Source organism: Centropristis striata, chromosome 15, assembly GCF_030273125.1.
Source record: "Centropristis striata isolate RG_2023a ecotype Rhode Island chromosome 15, C.striata_1.0, whole genome shotgun sequence".
In the NCBI taxonomy this organism is placed as follows: Eukaryota; Metazoa; Chordata; class Actinopteri; order Perciformes; family Serranidae; genus Centropristis; species Centropristis striata.
In genome coordinates, this window is record NC_081531.1 from 16,937,494 (window position 1) to 16,956,813 (window position 19,320).

The 19,320-nt window shown below is 38.9% G+C and overlaps 1 protein-coding gene across 1 annotated transcript in view; it reads right to left on the reverse strand.

Moving 5' to 3' along the window:
- doc2b (double C2-like domains, beta) overlaps positions 1–19,320 on the reverse strand; it is a 130,163-nt gene that overhangs the window by 58,516 nt on the left and 52,327 nt on the right. Inside the window, exon 2 of the mRNA XM_059351362.1 lies at positions 12,338–12,417. Coding sequence (XP_059207345.1) covers positions 12,338–12,417 — 80 coding nt within the window. The remainder of the gene's footprint in view (positions 1–12,337; positions 12,418–19,320) is intronic.

The following is a 19,320-nucleotide window of genomic DNA, read 5'->3' on the forward strand; positions in this document are numbered from 1 at the left end:
TCTTTTGAAAAAAAGGCAGAGAAATGATTGCCTTAGTTTCAGACTTGACAGCAGTAACCGTTAAGATATGAATCACAATTGATTTTTGCTGTGGCCATAACATCGCAGCTTCTCACTTCATCCTTTCTGAATAGCCTTGTGGGAATGTGTGTTGGACATTTCATCAATATTTAGTGACAACATGAACAATAGAAAAAAGTATTTCTCAGATTTTTTTTTCATAAAGATGTTCTTCCGTTTACAGTAATGCAGGGATTACAAATGAAGACAAGTTGTTTTAGTCTTTTTATGCAAAACTAGCGACATGGAAATAGATACAAATAAGGATAATGAATACAAAAGAGCAACATAGAACAAGTAACAGAGCTGTGTGTGTGTGTGTGTGTGTGTGTGTGTGTGTATGCGTGTGTTTGTGTGTGTGTGTGTGTGTGTGTGTGTGTTCTTGTGTGCTCCCCCACATGAGTGTGGGCGTACCGGGCAATGAAAGGGCAGTCTGCTGTAGAAGAAGGAGAATGAAAGACTGCAGTGGAGTGTTAAGGTAGGTTGTAGTGTAGGCGGTGCTGAATAAACAGGTCTTGGATCTGCAATTGAATAGTGAGACAGCGTCTGATTCACTGATCAGGGAGGAAACTTGTTTTTCTACGTAGGGAGGTGCTGCCTTAGAAAAATAATCTTTGATATGTGTGAGATGACGTCTGTGCTACTACGCTTATAGAAAGGAGGTAAATCAGCTGTATATCAGTGCATGAGGTCATCACAAAGCCTTGTAAACTCTAGTAAGTGAACACAGTATACTGGCACCTTTGACAGAACATCAAAACTTGCACTTTGGAGAAACACAACAAAGAAGTTTGCTGCCAGCCGGTCACGCTGAATTTCGAAATATGGATGGTTTTTATCATCTCTGTCAAGTATAAACAAATATATTTAAAAGAAATGCTTCCTTTGTGTCACTGCAATTCCATCCCAGATATCCAACATAGCACAGACAACCATGTGTCCTAAAAGATATGTTTATATGGTTCTGATTAGAAACAGCAAGTACATTTTGAAAGAAACACATGGCAGCCTGATTATGTTTCTCTTGACATGATAATATCAGTCGGACTGTGCACCGCATTGGTTTAAACTGAAATATCAGCATTTTTTTGATGGATTGACATGACATTTTGTACACACCGTTTGTCCCCAAAGGTGAAATCATAGAACTGTAGCTCATTGTACGTTTTGTCTGAAACTGTTGGAAATCCAAAGTATTTCCAGTTGTTCTGGACTGCCTTACTAGAAGGTAGGGGGGGCGATATGGTCTTGCAATAATGTGATATTTTTAGGCTGTATCGCAATACACTATATATATTGCAATATTTTTAAATCTAATCTTGTAACGCACTTCATAAGTACTTAGTTCTTTGACATCTACAATCACACATTAGTCCCAGCAAAACATGTCTGCATTTAAACTTGTTTGTTTCATCAGTGGTTTTTATTAGAACAATTTTAAACTTGCATTCAAAAAAGTGGAAAATCACACCAACCCCTGGATTCCACTGGATGCGTAACAGCTGCAGATCCGTCGTCGGAGCCGTTACGCACCCATTATAATCAATGTGTGAGATTCCACCGACTGCAGATCCGCTGCGTAATGAGTCTGATGACGCAGGGCCATCCGACAGCCCTCGCAACACTTGCGCAGAGCTTCTATTTTTGTCGGACGACGGAGCACGGCGCATAAATTCAGCACAGAACAGATCGTTCGGGACAGGAAGTCGTGGACAGACACAAAATAAAACATCCGGTATATTTTCAAAATAAAATACCTCGGGTTCATGGCGGATCGTATTTCATAACTTGAAGACCTGAAATCAACAGGTTAGAGGTTTTCACTCGTCTTTTCACCCCACTGACACCGCTCACTCCGGTGCTTGTTGTAAACAAACAGAGATCGCTAAGGCTTGTTAACAAGAGGCTCTTCTTAACAAGCCGGCCCACCTCGTTAGCACTCGTTAAGACGGAGTCGCTGGATTTGTCTCCAGTCATTAACGAGGAGATGTTGATTATCTTCCAGTTATATCAATTGATTAGGCGTGAATTCGCGAGATCTCGTGCATCCTCGGGACTACTCTGTCCGCAACAGCTCCGACACAGACGGATCCGGTGTGTGTTGACGGACTGCGGAGATACGCAGCCGTTGCCGACGGACCCCTTTCGGAGTCGTTACGCATCCAGTGGAATCCCGGTGTAAGTTAAATAATGGCATGATGAGGAGTAGACTCACATACTGTAGACAAGTTCTAGTTACAGGCATGACTCTGTGTCTTCCTGGCATTCTCCAACTCAAGCTTAAAAAATGACACGACAATTTCTGTGTGCAATTATAGTCATTTACCACATCCCATGTAGAAAAAGCCATGATACATTGAGTTTAATCAGTATATCACCAAAGCCATCTAGAAGGTGGATTGAAAAGCCAGCCGCCATAGAGAGAGAGAGAGAAGCAATTTTGTTTAAATTTCAAAATGTATTTTAAGGTGAATGACATTTTCCATCAAAACATCCGTCAATTACTTGGGTGGAACACTTGACAGGAACACAGGGGGTGCAGGTCCTGAAAGTGAGACTAGAGGTGATTGCCAGAATTAAATTCTTAGCGAGAATATCCATGATCCTCAATCCAGTACTGCTTTGATTATACTAACACATTTGATTATACTAACACATCCTGGAACTGCAGTCACAGTTAAAACTCTGCCAGGTTCGCAAAATTGAAAACGGTGAAGTCCCAAATTTCATAACAGCACATATTTTTACAGTCTCTCCTGGAAGACATTTGTGCACTTTCTTTTTTACTTGAAAAGTGTCTGAAAGAGAAGCCATGACCTTCTCAAGGAACCCAGGAACTCTGCCTTCTATTTGATTTCTGGGACACTCTCTCACAGCCTCAGAAAAATATTCCTGCCATCAAGGTGAAGCTTTTCTGTTCCGCCAGGCAGAGTGTTGAGTTTGTGGGACTGAACACAGCTAACACTAGCCTTGCTCCATGTAAATGTGCAGCATTTATTCAGCAATCTGACCAGCAGTTGTCTTGCTGTGAACCAAACTGCCGAATAGACAAGCTGCCAGAAGGGCAAGTCTCGCCATCCTTAGTTCCTGCTGCTACAGGGGCCAACGTGAACAGAGTGATTCCTCTTTAAACATTTAACATTCATTCATGTTGTATTGCTGTGTGCATCTTTCTGCAGAATCAAAGAGGATCACTGTAGATGAGGTAGTGGCCCCTGTAGCATTCAATATTGTACATTTCTTCTTTCATAAAGGGAATTCTCCAGTTCGGATGCTATTGCAGCATCTACACTGACCACTTTAGGAGCAGCCATTGTTCTTTTGAACGTATACTTGCCTCTCTGCGTCATCACACACACACTTGCATAGCTCCTAATGGGACACTAATTGGTTGAAATGCTGGTAGTGCGGACACAAACGCATTACTTGAAGCCTGGGAAGATAGATTTGGTGATATACTATCCCATGATTCATGTATAATCTTGTAATATTGCAAGAATCTAGCTGCCAAACAAAGCTAGTCTCTTTGCCTCACATGGTCTATAAAATTTCTGCAATTAAATGGTTTCAAATCAAATTTGAAATGAAGAAAAAACATGCTACAGAATACAGAAGTAGGGTTTTTTACTCAAAGTGTACTCTGTGGGGCTGTTATTTATTTATTTTTGTTTTATTCCATGTTCTATCAGGTTAAGTGCCAATTGTATTACATTTCAGGAAATTATTACATTTTGGGGTGCTACAGGGACAAGTAAAGAAAATGTAAAACAGACCTCAACTGTAACCTGCTTCCAGCTATGCAACAAATTGGAAAAGTCAGATGTGAGTGAAACCACTACAGGAGAAGTGTTGTGGACGCCAACAAAGTGTTGTAAGCCTTCCAGGCTGCTATGTGTGAGGTCCAGGAGACTGAAGGCTCTAGTCGGAGCACTAGTCAGTGGTTGACAGGTTGTTTCTAATTTCCAGTGAAGCTGCAGGGGGACGGCTGAAATTCAGAGTGAGCGAGCGCAACATTTGGCAGTTGTAATTTAGAGAGTTGTAGGATTGTAAATTAGCCTGTAATTTTCCACGCTTATAAAGCTGAGTAACTGGAACAATGGCAGAGCAGCAAAGACTGCATCTTTCCATACAGACGGGCCTCCTGCAGTGAGTACTACTTTGGATAATTTCATGGTTGTATGATGATGTGGTGAGGCATAACAAGCTATAAGGATGCCCGCAGTAGAACCAAAGCACAATGACGAGACACTATCTCGTTTTGCCTGATTTTAAGGTGCACTATAATGCTGTTTTATGAGGAAACGGAAAGTTCTTTATGAGCAGAAGAAAGTAGCGGGGTGTTACTTTGTGAAATGGTACAAATGAGGAATGTAGGAGGACTTTATTTCACATCAGGCGAGCTAAAAAGCTGAATAGCTGATGTTTGTTTGTAGCACCAGGTACAGTCGTCCTTCAGACTGAATGAATGGATTAGGAGGTTCACATCATTCATGCTTTTATTTTCAAAGTGGCTGTGTGGACTCTCGGAGTGGTTTGTATATGATGAATTCAGCCTCCTTTCAAACCTATTTGCATACACATCATATAGTGTATAGTGCTGCACCTGTCTGACAAGCTTTCTCCAATTTTCTAGGACACAATGTTAACATCATTGAGTTTCTTGCATGAATCAGTTTTATTACATTTTGAAAGTGGCTGTTCGTGCAGTGCAAGAAAGTTAACCTAAAAGTCAATACATCGAAAATGCCACAAAGCAGAAAACGCTTATCTTACTTTGCAGATTCAAAACTAAGGACAAAACAAACTCATCACTTGAAAAATAAAGCATATAGATTTCCTTTAGGACTGAGGATGGTGATGAAGTTATAAAGAGAAGAAAAATAAACCATCATTGCTCTCTTACATTGCTGTCAGATAGAGAGGTAAAAATGTAACCCATGGAGATACAGAAAAAATTAAATGCAAAAAAGAGCATATTGTCAATTTTTTCGAGACCCTCCTATTTAAAAAAAATCATGTTTTCAGCGAGTTCATGGTTTATTGAGAGGAGCGGAGTTCCCCAGGGCTCCCTTGTAGTTTGCAACCTGATCACGCTTGATCCGAATGTGTTCCAACTTACCTCTGCTCATAATTAAATATTCACAATACCACAAACGTCCCATTGGCTGCCTGATACAGTGACACTGAGCAGCAAATGGGGCCAGATTTATATTGATAATGAGGCACTATTGTCATTACAGAATTTGAATATCTAAGTTAATTATTGACCTTACAGCCCTCTCATTTCCTCTATGTTTTGTGGGATGAGTGAGCTGTAAAGTGGAGATCTGGGCAGAATTCACTGTATTTAGATTGGCTTAGCCTGAATATTTTATCAATGCACAGCTGAGAAATCACAATATGAGTCATCTGTTCCAGTATGTCTCACCCCAACATGGAAATCAAGTCTGTTAAATAAGACACAAAGAAAATGCCGTTTACCCTGCAGCTTTAAAACAAGTGACATTATAGAGTATCAACCTGCTGTGATTGATATCGAGGTGTTAGAGCCAGGGCTGTGAGTCATTCTGTATAATTTAATAAAAACTCACCAGGGGCAGCTACTTGAAACACCCCAAACGCCTGAGATTCAGATTTAGACTCTATCTGCGTGTGATCCCACACATTGTGAATGCTCCTGCCACAGAGACAGGGACCATGTAGAGGAAGTGCTGTTAGCTATTTCTGTCTCTCTGTAAGTCTACATGCATGTACTCCCCTTTTAAATCAATTAAAGCCTATTTCAAGGGGCTAAATTGACTTATTTCCATCATGTGAGCCATCATAATGCATGTGTCCTGATTCACTTACTGAGCAGCCTGTGAGGATGCTGGAGCTGTAGGTGGAGTGTTGTTAGCATGGTAAAATGGTGAGTCAAGATTTAAAACCTCACTGGACGAAGTCAATGTTCGACCCTGAAGCGTTAAGCTGTACTCCACCATCAATTTTACATCATTATCCAGAACGAGCAGCATTATCAAATGGGGCGCTGCACTGCGGACGTTATGGTAATCTTTCTGCTACATCTCAATCAAAAATATACTTTATAAATAAGTACCTTTTCTTTTCTAATTATTTTTATGATCAGCTTTCATCTGGGTTACTAAGTTTGTTAGTAGTATATGATTACATTTTATGCAGTATTGCATGAAATCCGAAATGCAGCAATAATGTTACTGCATCGGCATGTTTGCTGTCTTAAATGGATTAGATTTAGATTAGATATCATTGTTTTCAGCAGGGTTGGGGAGTAATGGAAGAGGAAGTCACAAGATTACCTATTAAAATACAAAATATGATTCACTCTATTCCATTGTAGTTACAGTTGAAATTGGCTGTATTTTGAATACAGTTACGGGGCAGATACACAAATTCTATTTTGTCATTATTAACACTGCGAAATAGGACATTACCTTGTTGGATGTCTGCGTGCGTGTCTCTCTGAGTGCGCTTCTAGTTTGTTTTGGGTTTAATTGCTCCAACATTCATATGAGATGTGCAACAGTGTGTGTGTGTGTATATGCATGCACCTGCCTCACAACAATGCCAGAGGAGACACAGCCAGGACACTGTCAGAAATGTTTGCTTTTGGCGTGGAAATATAAGATCCAGACAAATGAGCTCAGCAAGACCATTCTTGATTTTGTTACTTGATTGGAGTAATCTAATGGAATACATTATAAATATCATTTGAGGGCATTTATGCAGTAATCTGTAGTGGAATACATTTTGAATGTAACCCTCCTAACACTGGTTTAAAGCTGAAAGAACCTTCTAAATTGTTTGAGATCTGGGAACCAGTATTTCCCTAAAACTCATGCTAGTATACCTGCAGGAACCCAGAATGTTTAGCATGAGTTTGCTATCATATGCGATGAAACAAATACCTATTTAAAATAAGCCAAACAAACCCTGGACTTTGATCCAAGAGACCAGTGTTTGTGTCATCACCTCACTTGGATTCTCAACCAAGGTGGTACCAAAAAGTACCAGGTATTATCAACAACTTTAACTGATGGAAACCTCTAAAAGAGAGTAATTCAAACTGAGTAAAGCTGTGCTGTACCATTATGTGAAAATGCAGCATAAGTCAAGAAAAACTATCTGATGTCACTGTGATGTCTTTGGTTCAAACAAGCGCCAGTTTTTCTCCTTCAGCAGTGATTTGCTGTGTTGGATGAATGTCAGTGGGGGAATAAAGGAAAGCTCCCATGATACCCAGGTAAGACAACATATGTCACTTGGTTCTAAAAAAAAAAAAAAAAAAAGCTTGCAGAATTCGCAAAAAAGGCACAAGTCTCTGAATTTGTAGAAAAAAATATTTCAACAGCGGTCATTTTTGCCTTGTAAGAGTAGCCTTCATTAAAAACTAAAAGGTAATTATCAAATATTCATGGCTCTCTAACAGTTGACATGTCAAGGTGAAGGATTTAATTAAATGTTAACAAGAGAGTCTATGGGCTATTTGTCCCATTACCTTCATCCTTACTGCATGGTTCAGAGCCCTTCATTTTAAATTAGTTCCAAAGGAGATTAACAAGTGCACTTGGTAAGAAACCCACAGACTTCTTACCTTTTGAGTTTATGTTAACTAAGTTGTTCCACTACACTCTTTTCATTTTCAGTATCCATAAGAACATTCATAAAATATTGTGGAAGCACAAACATCTGTTTTTCTGAGCAACTGGGGTACAGATATACTTTTTTTTTTATCATATCTGAATGGTGCTTTCATTTATCATTCAAATTTTTCATGTCTTTGTCAATTAGTTTGTTCCCAGTGCCTTCACATCAATGCTTTCCATTTCTGTTCTCATTAATACTTTTTAAAAAAAAATACACTTGGGGACACTATCAGAGGGGTTAGGGCCACTTTGTCAGTCATTTCAAAGGAAACGGACACAAATATCCTCATATGCTCCATTTTCATTTGACATAATATGCAAATGCAAAGCTGTAACTTTCCTAAAATAATAATATGTTTTCTCTAGATGACATTAATTACATAACTAATAATGTTTTGAAAAGAAATAAGTTAAACTTTGCTATGATGCTGGTTTCTCACAGTAGTGTATTCATGGGATCCCCAGGGACCATAGTCTGTAGTCCATTTATGTTAAATATGTTGGTAGGAAGAGTGTTAATAACTGAATAATTTAGTGGAACAAGAAACATAAGTAGAACAGAGCCTCATTATGGTGCTTTTCTTATTTTAGTGTATTTTAATGCAAATAAGAAGTACAGTAAATTACTTGTTCTTTGTTTTTACTTTACGAAGCACAAAAAAGAAACACACAAAGTGACTGAAGATGATATATAATTTGCTTTGTAATAATAGAGCAGAAAGAAAAATGGCAAAGCGAACATACAGAGGTGATGATTGGCAGCTTAACTGAAGGGTTGCAATACAGGTAGCATTTTGTCTGTTGCACTGGGCTGCTGAATGAAGGGCCTCGGACACATTAAAATGTATTAGATGTGAGAGGGTCTGCTGGATCAAGCTGCAGAACTAGACCTTCTGCACTGGGTCTCATCCAATAATCATCAGCACAGGGGTCCTAAAAAGTCCTTGGAAAGAGCAAGTCTTAAAAAACTGCATTGGCAAGTTGGCAAGTCTTATTTTTTATAAAACACAGATTAATGGGACAAATAGGTTCCACAGCTTGTTTAAAAAACCCAAAAGGCCATAAGACTGAGCTGTCAGTTTCAAATTAGAGACTTATTCTAATGACTAAAACTGGTTTAAGATTAGCCTGCAGTATAAGGCAATGCTTCATATATTACAGTTGTGGTGCGAAATAATCCACACTTTTAGTTTCAATTGAAAATACTGAACCATTCATTCAGTTGGTCAAAAACTGCAATTTATTCTTTCCCAGATCTGCTGAGCTTTGCCTTTCCTTTGTAGCTCTGATGTGCCATTCAGCCCATGTTGGATTACAGTCTCTGGTTTTTCCATTTTGTGAGGGTTGATGTGATTAAGAGTCGTTGAGCAGGCAGAGTTGTGTATATGAGCGACTCTTTTGGATTTTTGGAGCATTTTCATGCTTTATTTGACAGTGACAAAGAGAATGGCAGGGGTAGACAGAGGGTAAGACATGCATGCAGCAAAGGACCTCGGCCCGAATTTGAACCCAGGTCCCCATCAACAAGGAGGCAGCCTGAGTGGTATGCGCTCTACCAGTGAGCCACTGGGACGGCCTGCATTCCCCACATTTGACATATTATTGTTTTAATAGAAATTTAAATCAGTTGCACCCTCTTGTAACCTCTTTTGTTTGCTAAAATGTTGTTGTCTGGTGACCTTTTGTCCATTTCTGCAATGACCAAATGCCAACAGGGGCTATTATAATACAAGCATTGTATATGTGAGCTATTACTGCTTCATAAATATAAAACCCTGCCCCCACTGCACACCGCAGGCACCAATATCAGAATCTAATGTTTAACCTTTCTCCCATACTTCCATGACCCAGGATCTATAAGATCGAATCAGATTAATGCATAACTGAGGTATGCTCAGTCAGAGTTGCTACTGATGCTACTGCAGCGTTGGCAGCAAAAGCAACAGAAGGAAATCTACAGTTAGAAAGAGAAATAAGGGATTTAGTAACAAAAAAATTAAATTGTGGAAATGGGTATAAACTGTATTAAAGAGGAAAAAAGCATTTTCTGTGGTTGGTTAGGCAGCAGCCGTAGTCCAGAAGCAGAGCAGTATAGAAAATAACCACCATAAATCAAGATGGTCTCATGCCCAGTCTGCTGTCCCCACATTCCTGCCAAGACTGGCTCCTCTGATGCCCACTTTCCTCCATACCAGCCATTCAGGCAGACGGATAGAGAGAGTTATAGCTGCTGACGGCAGCCAGAGCTGTCAGAACCACCACTTCATCACAACAAACACAGGAGGGGGAATCGCAGAGGACGACACTCTAGGTGCATATTTATTGTCTATTGGATCAATATTGACTTTTCATTAATAGTTAGATATGATTCAGTTATTGCATCCAACCTCTATTATGATGGATTATATGTTGGATCCCATACATTGATTTATTTATGTATTCATTGAATAATTCATCAGTGATATTCTTGTTGTCCACAGGAAGTCTTTAAGCAGTTCTGATTCACATGAATCTGCTCTGATTTAGTGCCACATGATCCACAGTACAGACTATTTGAGCTCTGCAGCTGTGTGACTCTTAAACATAAATATAAAAATGCATACTAATGAAAAACTGAAAGAGCTGTCAAGACTACTGTATGTTGTTGTACTAATGGAGATTATTCAAGAAATGACGCTCCGTATATATCATAAAAATAGTTACACATGGAGGAAGTTAATAGCAGCACCAGTAAATTAACACCTCTAACAGGAGCAGATGGTCTTCTCACTATAGTGTGATAAAAATATATCTTAAAAAACATAAAGATCTGCCCTGATAGTACCCTGTTTTTAATAGAAGCCTCTCTTCAGTTGAGGAAGCTTAAGGTCTAGGCCACAATATGACAACGTTCACTGCGCTTTTAGCTCTGTTTTGGTCTTCACTAGGGCTGGGCGATATGAAATTAGACCATATTGCATATATTTATATAGTTACATTTTTTTCTTTCTTTATTAATGCTGCCCTTACTAGGGTTTGTCATATTTAGTTCTTGTTTGTTATTCTTTTCTCATATAAACATATTTATTTCAGAAAAAAAAATTAGCCTATTTTATTTCATAGGCTATTTTGTTTGTTTGTTTAATTTGTTGTTTGTTGTTTGTTATTCCAACCTGGTCTCACAGGAATCCGTGAAATAGCCACGGATGCGCTTCACTCAAAAAAGTTTCTGCATAAAAATGGATTTTGATTACATTTCTAGCGAGACATATATGTTTTATTTTCTAAATATTCACTCAGTGAATGTACATAATCACTTTGTCGCAAAGATCTCGCCAAAAAAAAAAAATTTAGGATATGCTGAAAAAATAAAAAATCCCCCATTGAACAACACAATATTTAAAGTCTGATGCCAAAAATGTGATTGATGTCCCCTCAAACCCCTGGAAAGCCACTAATTAAGTATTTCCATTTTAGGGGAAACCCTGTTTTATTAAAAAAAACTACAACTCCCTAGACCTCTCTTCAGTAGCCTACTTATGTCGACATCAATATCATAGTTGTAGTTCTTCTGTTTTAGGGTTATGCTAGGGTTGTGAGAATATATTTCTACCCAATATATCGAATATCACACACTGTCTAATAAACAATTATAATCCATGTATATTATCTATGCTAAAAAAAGACAACAATGTTTGTTGAATGAAGATATTTTAACTAAAACAGTAGACCAGCGCCAACTGCTCTGCTCACGGAATGGAATGGAGCCCGAGGCATTTACAGTGGAGCGCACCTCAATGAGATCGAACCACACATCCGGTAGATTACAAAATGAAACAGCAGACAAATCTATATTATTATTATTATATATCGTATATCAATATTTAGCCTAAATATATCAGGATATGACATTTGGTCCATATTGCCCAGCCCTAGTCTCCACCAATTCCAATAACACTAGTTTGACTTCATTCCCCAGCAAGTCACATTGGAGGCATTGTTAATATAAAACCTACTGATTATTAACACTGCTTTAGGGCTAAGAAACAGAGTTGGTTGAATGCACAATATATTTGTTAGCAATATGCTTTGGAAATAATGAATCCTTTCGAGATGGAAATAGATGTAATTATCTCTCTCACAGAGAGAACTGTGGGACGTGTTAAGTCGCTATTCCACAGCCTTTTTGCCAGTACGTGTAGGTTGACACGAGAGTAGGCTGTTTCAAAAAATATTCATGTCTGACTGTCATCTTATTGAATATGAAAACATATTGAAAAACTGTCACTTGGTTTATATTGATCAGTCTTTTATCGCCTCATCACAACAGATGTTTGTACAGTCAGTAACGATAAAATATGTCAATATGGCTTCTCCAACATTTAGGATCAGTTCAGCAAAATCTAATACAGCTTTGAACAGAATTTGCTTGTTTCATGTTAGTATGTTCAGTATAACAAAATGGCCTGAGGTGGTCTTTGATAAAACAGAGATAAGTCAAGTGTCACGGACACAGTTGAATGATAAGCTGACTGAGTTCAGTATTTCATACAGAACTAATGTACCTAATATACAAGCAAAAATATCTGAGGCTGAAAATGAATGTCACAATTATCATCACTATGGAGGCCCACCTTGGCTTTGTTAATGGTGCAGTGCAGCGCGTTGTTCTCCTGGTCATACTGCAAACTGAAGTCCAAGGTCCCCAGTGTAGCTGTAAAGACGGAAAAAGAGAGAGAGAAAAGGAAATTAGTGGCACACCAACATGCTCGCCGGGGAGAGAAGAAACCCTGTCTTCCTGTTTACATCGTTTGAAAGAAAAGTCGTGATGGGAATTGCCATTGTGTTCTTGGCAGTGGCATGCAATAATATCATCATGGAAATAATTGCACAAGAAATGGATATTTACAAAATTGTCACAAAGTACAAATTAGTATTTGTTCAAGACTCTATTTTGCATTCATTCAGTTGAATGACTAATATAGTTTGTGTAGGCTCATATTGTCTATATACACAGTGCATCTGTAATACCACCAGCCATCAACATCAACATCAACAGCAAAGTTTGCTTCTAATCAGATAAGGGAGACTCAGAAACATTCCCATCAGGCCTGCAGTGTCTTGGACCCATACTGTGGACCTACAGTCCTTTGTTAGGCCAACTTGTGGTTCATATAGCTGGACAGCTCATGTCCTGCTTAATAGCTGCAAAAGCAACAAGTAAAAGGAAAAGGGTAAGAAACTGTTTTTTTTTTTAAAAAGCAACAAATACACTGTAGCATGTTCCTGCCAAGTGCACTAAAAATAATCTGTATTCTTTGCAAGTGGGCGGCAAAGTGCAAATGTTAAGTAGTTGTAATGGAAAAGGGTATGGACATAAATCAATTGTTGCATTTAAAAAAGGGTAAAGTAATTTTATCATCTCCTCTTCTTAACAATGAAGTATGCAATGTCCCATTGTTTAAGTCCCAGGCTGAAAGCAAGACCCACTTCATCTCTGCTTATGATTTACCACCTTTTCTTTAAACTAAACTTCATCTTATTGCACAAGAAGTAGAAGTGCTGAGTAGTGAACTAAACAATATATGGCATGATCTCATCCTTTGTCCTTTTTAAATGCCAAGTGACAAGGGACTCACATTTCCTGGATTGATGAAATGTTGTCAGGATGAAAACATTTCAACAACCGCAACATAAAAAAAGAAGCGTGTGGGCTTCAAAAGGCTCTGAAGCATTGTGTCGTTGGAACCAAATGACACACACTTTTTTTCTTCATTCACACTTTGATATTTACATGAGCAGTGAAAACAATATTAGTTTTATGGATTTGTAATTGTACTTATGGCCACTCTAATTAACACCTCCTCCATCCTCTTAAGAACTTTCAGATAGATTTGGCTGAAATGTAGCAGATAAGCTGTGGGAAGATCCAGCAGTGGCTTTTTTAGTAGTTTTTAATTTAATTGGCCAGTTCACCACTTTGGTCCAAAAATATCTGAGCAACTTTATAACTGATTGTCATGAAATATCGTACAGACATTGATGCAGTGTTGTGTAAGTATACTTTAGATTAAAATGAACTACTTCACATTCATCTTTCATAATTTTGAATTTTGAACAGAAGTTTGAACTTCACAGTTACAAAAAATGAACTAGTTCATATTAATTTCTTCTTCAGAAAGACACCGAATAAAACTAAATTTATTGTTTCAGATTTGTTACATTTGTAGCTGCGTTGTTCCCCCGTCGAGTTTCAGACCTGTAAAAAATGATGTTTCCTGTACAGCAAATTTTATCATTGTTCTTGGGAGGACAGTCTCAACTCTAATAATGTGTGTTGAAATAGACATCTTTACTGGCACTGAAGATGAAACTATGTGAGTGGAGTAAGCTCAGCTGTGTAACAGGTGTTTGAAGCGGTGGATGAACCAGTGGGACCAGAGGAGGTTAGCAAAGGGGCAGACAGGAGCTCCAATCCAGGAAAGGGCAGGGCTTTTCTGTCTCACTTGAGGAAAGTTCATCTGCTGTGGGGGATGAGTTGAGTTTGGAAAGGAATCAAAGCTTTGGTCTCTGAGTTCCAGTTTTCAGACAAATTATTCAGGTGCATGCCGCAGGTAGTTCCCTTTAATTATTTTAGAGTTGAGGACACAGTTTGAAAATGAATAAAGAATCTTTCTTTTAATACACACTTTTATGGCTGTAGAGGGAATTAGTTACATTAAGAGTGGAATAAAGAAAGCTATTTCATTACCCTTTAATGAACCCAAAGTCTTCCAGGCTTACAGGATAGTGAATTTAACTAGCAGACCACACTAGGGCCTAGGACTAGGATCTCCATCAACATTAGTACCCCTTACATAGACTTGGTATCAATAGTTGGTGAGCTTCCAAAACAATAAATTCCACCAGTTGGGAATTAAGTCTCTGTTTGTGTTAGGTCTCCTAAACAGCAGTGAATCAATGCTCCTCTAGAGAAAGCTGAGCTCATCAACAATGACTGAACCTCTTCACCACCTCCACCCCCAAGGCGCTCTAAGCCCAAGAAGACATTTAGTTCGCTGCCCAATGTTGATGAGTATATGACTAATGGGTATTGTTCAGAGTTTAACAATCACTGAATACAGCGGGGAGTAGCTTACAACAAAATCCTTTTTACCCAGTCTGAACAACCCTTGGCATGTGAGATATTGTGATATTGTAGTTTTAGCTGGCTGTTAGCTTTCTTGCTAACATGGGCCATTTGCTTGCTGGCTAACATAGCAAAGAACTGCCTTGAGTGGATAAAATAAATGCGAAGTAAGTTAGCTGTTAAATAGCTAGCTTGGTGTTCTCAAATTATTGTATCAGTTAACATTATGAGGAATCCAACACGAAATCCATGCAGAAAAGCTACCGGTAAGTGACAGCTAGCTGGCTAACCTTAACTTGTTTGCTCAAAAACTGGTAAGCTAGCCCCACAAATACAATCTTATTCTATGGGGAGCTCTGTTTAAGTAGAATAAGGACATAACATGAATAAATCTATTAAATGTAACATGAGTAAAATTTCATTAACTTGTTGGAATGTTATTTCTGTGTGAGTCATTTCACCTGTAGCCTAATGGTTATACAATGAAGAAAATTATCTCACTCTCACGCCGTCAGCAGAAAAGTCAGTCTTTTGTTATTCTTTGAATTGGGAGACTTTTAGCAGCAGAAAACTACATATTTTAAATTTCAAAAGCACATTCATGCTCTTCAAAGGATCCCTCTAGCTTACAGATAACAACAACATAACATAATCTAATATGGATATGTATATGAAATTTGCTGAGCATGTTCATGCTCCCAAGAGGATAAAACTGATTTTAATGCATTCATGTCCTTTCCTTTTACACCACCTTTTCCCTTTAGCCACAGCACTGTTTCATCATAGCCTGACAATCAGACTGACCTGCTGTGTTTCAAAGTTCATGTTAGCAGAGTTCTGTTTGGACAGCGCAGTGGGAGCAAGGATTGATTCTGGCTCTGACACAGGGCAATGATGTCCCTATTCATGACCTACAAAGCTCTAATTTGTCAATTTGTTTCTCTAACAAGGGAAACAGCAGTCAATAGGTACAACATCAGACCTAGTATTGCTGAAAAAAATCAGAGATGTGGACAGCAAAACAAAAGGCTGGATACATGCTGAGTTTGTCTGTAATAACAGAAATAAATAGCAGTATATCAACAAGGTTATGAAGGATGGGGTGCACATATAGCGCTCTTATCCAAAGCGCTATACACTACACACTAAGCTCATTCACCTATTCACGCACACATTCATACTGGTGGCCGAGGCTACCTGGGCACACTGGTTGGGAGCAATTTGGGGTTCAGTATCTTGCTCAAGGATACTTCGACATGTAGCTGCCATGGTCAGGGAAACTGGAAACTGCCATCATTAAGTTGTTGTAATGTCCAAGGCATTTTTTTCTTAATGTGTTGTATTATCAGTGTTACCCAGCTACAGCATCCAACTTCTCTGTTTGAAACTATCTGCAACACATCCTTTCTGTTTCTCTGCTAATTAACCAGAATGAATTAACCAATATGTTTCACAGTGTCACAGGGAATGCAAACTTAAAAGCATTTTTTGTAGATAAAGGAACAAGGGATAGTCTGTCCTGCCATGGACTCCTTCACAGCATTAATATTTAATTTACTGTAACATTGCCTGCGTTTATCCCTGTATTCAGGGCAACAGTAGGATTCTATTAGGCAGTTTGTGGAGGAGCTGCTTGTAACACTATTTTGCACTACAGATGCATGAGCCATCTGGATAGCTGTGGGGTACAGCCCAGTAAGAAGCAACAGTGCTGTGAACTACAGGAGTGTAATAAAGTGGAGTCATATTTCCCTACAGTGGTGTCATATTCCAGTCTTGCTGTGAATCCTAATTTCAGAAAAAGTGATTGGTGTAATTTAATGTATTTGTGCCTTCTTGACAGCACTGACAGCAATAATTACCTAATTTTCTGCAAAGAATCACAAATTACATAATTCCTGGCAAAGAAAGTCATAAATGAACATAATTATTTGTACCAAGATCTTTCTTGAGAAGGGGCTGATTTACTCTAAAACTGAGTGAGTCCTACATTTGAGAGCATGAACAGAATAATTAATGGTGCCTTATGGTGCCTTGAAATGTGTTGAAACACTGAAAAACATCATGTAAAGCTCCAGAGAATCCTGTTGTTGGTGATAAACCAGGTGATGTGATTTCTCAGGGAGAAAATGATGACAGTCGCTGAAAAAGTGTTAAAAAAGGTTACAGCGTTGTCATTTATTGTACAAAATATGTTGTTCCCACTGTGTATAATCATTTATATGCTGAGGGAACTCCCTGCCTTTCATCACAGTCATAGCTTGAAGCGACATTTTGAAGCAGACATATCGACCAATTTGTTTTTGAAACGATGGATTGGAGGGGGAAAGGGTGAACATTTCCCCGTCCAAGTTATTGATAAAAAGCCCTCTGTAAAAATATGTTACTGAGTTTAGTACTTTTTCAAGCCAGGCATGCTTGCATAGAGGTCAGTTTGTTCTACTATCACTTTCAAACAGAAAACAAGTGATCTTGCTGAAGCCTGAAAATCTTGAAATAGATTTCACATTATTTCAACATTCCTTGTTTATGCATGAACACTGATAGATTTGTTACATAAAAACAACAGTGAGTTATATTTTTGTCTGAGTTTCCAGAGGTCTCGCTCCAATCCTGTACATATACTAAGTATTGGCTAGCAGATGCCTCCATTTAGACTGTTTATTAGGGTTGCGCCAAAGAAGCCACCTCTGGGTGTGATAAGTGAAGCCAAAGCAGAAGTGCCTTAATCCTGCATTCTTTCTAATGGCCAGCAGGGGTAGACTCCACTGGTTGGAAAGTCTTTGTATGCAAGTCAATATGAAAATGACCCTACCTCTCACTTGATTTATTACCTCTAAGCATTCCTAATGAGTTTATGGTCTCAATCATTAGTTTCAAGTCTTCTTGAGTGCAGCATGATGTTTATTTTGTTAATAATTTCCTATTTAGACTAAATTAGACGATTAAGCATGATTGACATGTCACTCACACAGCTGTGTTTTTGTCTTTGAACTTTGACCCTTTCCCACAGTTTAAAAAAAAAACTTCATTCTTCATTCTGACTCCCAATCTTCTGCACATGCACAATATGACAACAGCTAAAAAGTCGAACTGGAGGCTCCAAAACTGGAGTCCACAAACCAATGAGGACGTCATGGACTACATCCACAATTTTATGCAGTCTATGGTTTTATCCAGTACAGATAACTTCCACTTAAGTTCCATCCACTTTCTTCTAGGCCACCCTAGCAGGCATTATCGTGTTTTATCTACCATGGAGGCATCCAAGGGTCCTTTTTGCAGTGTTCTTCCTCGAATAGGATGGCGCTAAGGGGCAGCAGTCCTTCCCCTGCCGTCCCGAGTCCACCAGTTTTGTAGTGTCCATTGATCAGAGTGCTTGTGTGGGCTGATCACAACTTACATTAGCTCGGCAAATGCTTGGCTCAGAGCAAAAACAGCAGACAATATAAAGCAGATACTCCTTAGTAACACATGGCTCCACATGATTTTGTGCATGAAGCCACATTTAGTAAATTTGATTTTACAAAAGAACGCTGAGAGGGCTTTAAAAAAAAAAACTGTTAAAGGAAACAGCCTCTGGCCTCAACCACAGTCAAGCAGGGGGAAAAGAGGCTTAATTTACCCATTCACACATTTGTGCATGATGTGACAGCACAGCTAAGCAGCTTGTTGCTCATGTCAGAGTGCTTTTTATAGTAATGGTCCGCTCTGTTGACCATAATAGTGTTAAAAGAGCTGATGAAGGAGACACAGCTGACAGGGACATGAGATTTTTCTGAGTGATGACTGCTGTCAAAGTGGCCACTACAATGCTCAGTTAAGAGGAGCACCACACGAGCTCCATTACTTCCCTCCAGGCAAAACTGTAGAGGCAATTCCCACTGAGGGAGGCTGACCGGGCAGTCACCTCCCAGCTGGGAGCCAAGTTCATGATATGCAGCAATGCTTGGTACGTTTTAGCTCTACATACACGCAGTAACTTTATTAAAGTTGTATTTCTCTTTTTCAAAGACATTTAAAGATCTTTAATGACCCGATGCAACTTTGCACTTTCTGATGGCAGCTATAGCAAATCTGTTTTCTTTCAGGCTTTCAATATTGATCTAAAGCCAGTTGTTTTGTGCAGGGCCGGTTATTCCTACAGGCCACCAAGGCGGCTGCCTAGGGCGCCAAATTGGCAATAAGGGCGCCCCCTTGTGGCGCCCTTAAGCATACATCTTTGTTTTAACAACATTGATTAACGAAACATTTTTTAAAAAGCATGGGCAATAAAACCCTCATTGAATTAAATGAACATGCCCCAACCCATATTTCGAATGAAAATGTAATATTATATTATATAAAATATGATACGTGCATGGGTGTCGTCACTCGTCATGACGATGCAGTTGCAAGTCACAAAACACTAGAACTAGATCACGCTAACGGTCGTAGAAGGTCAACTAGCAAAATGAAAAGGACCAAACTGTCTGGTGCACAGGGGCG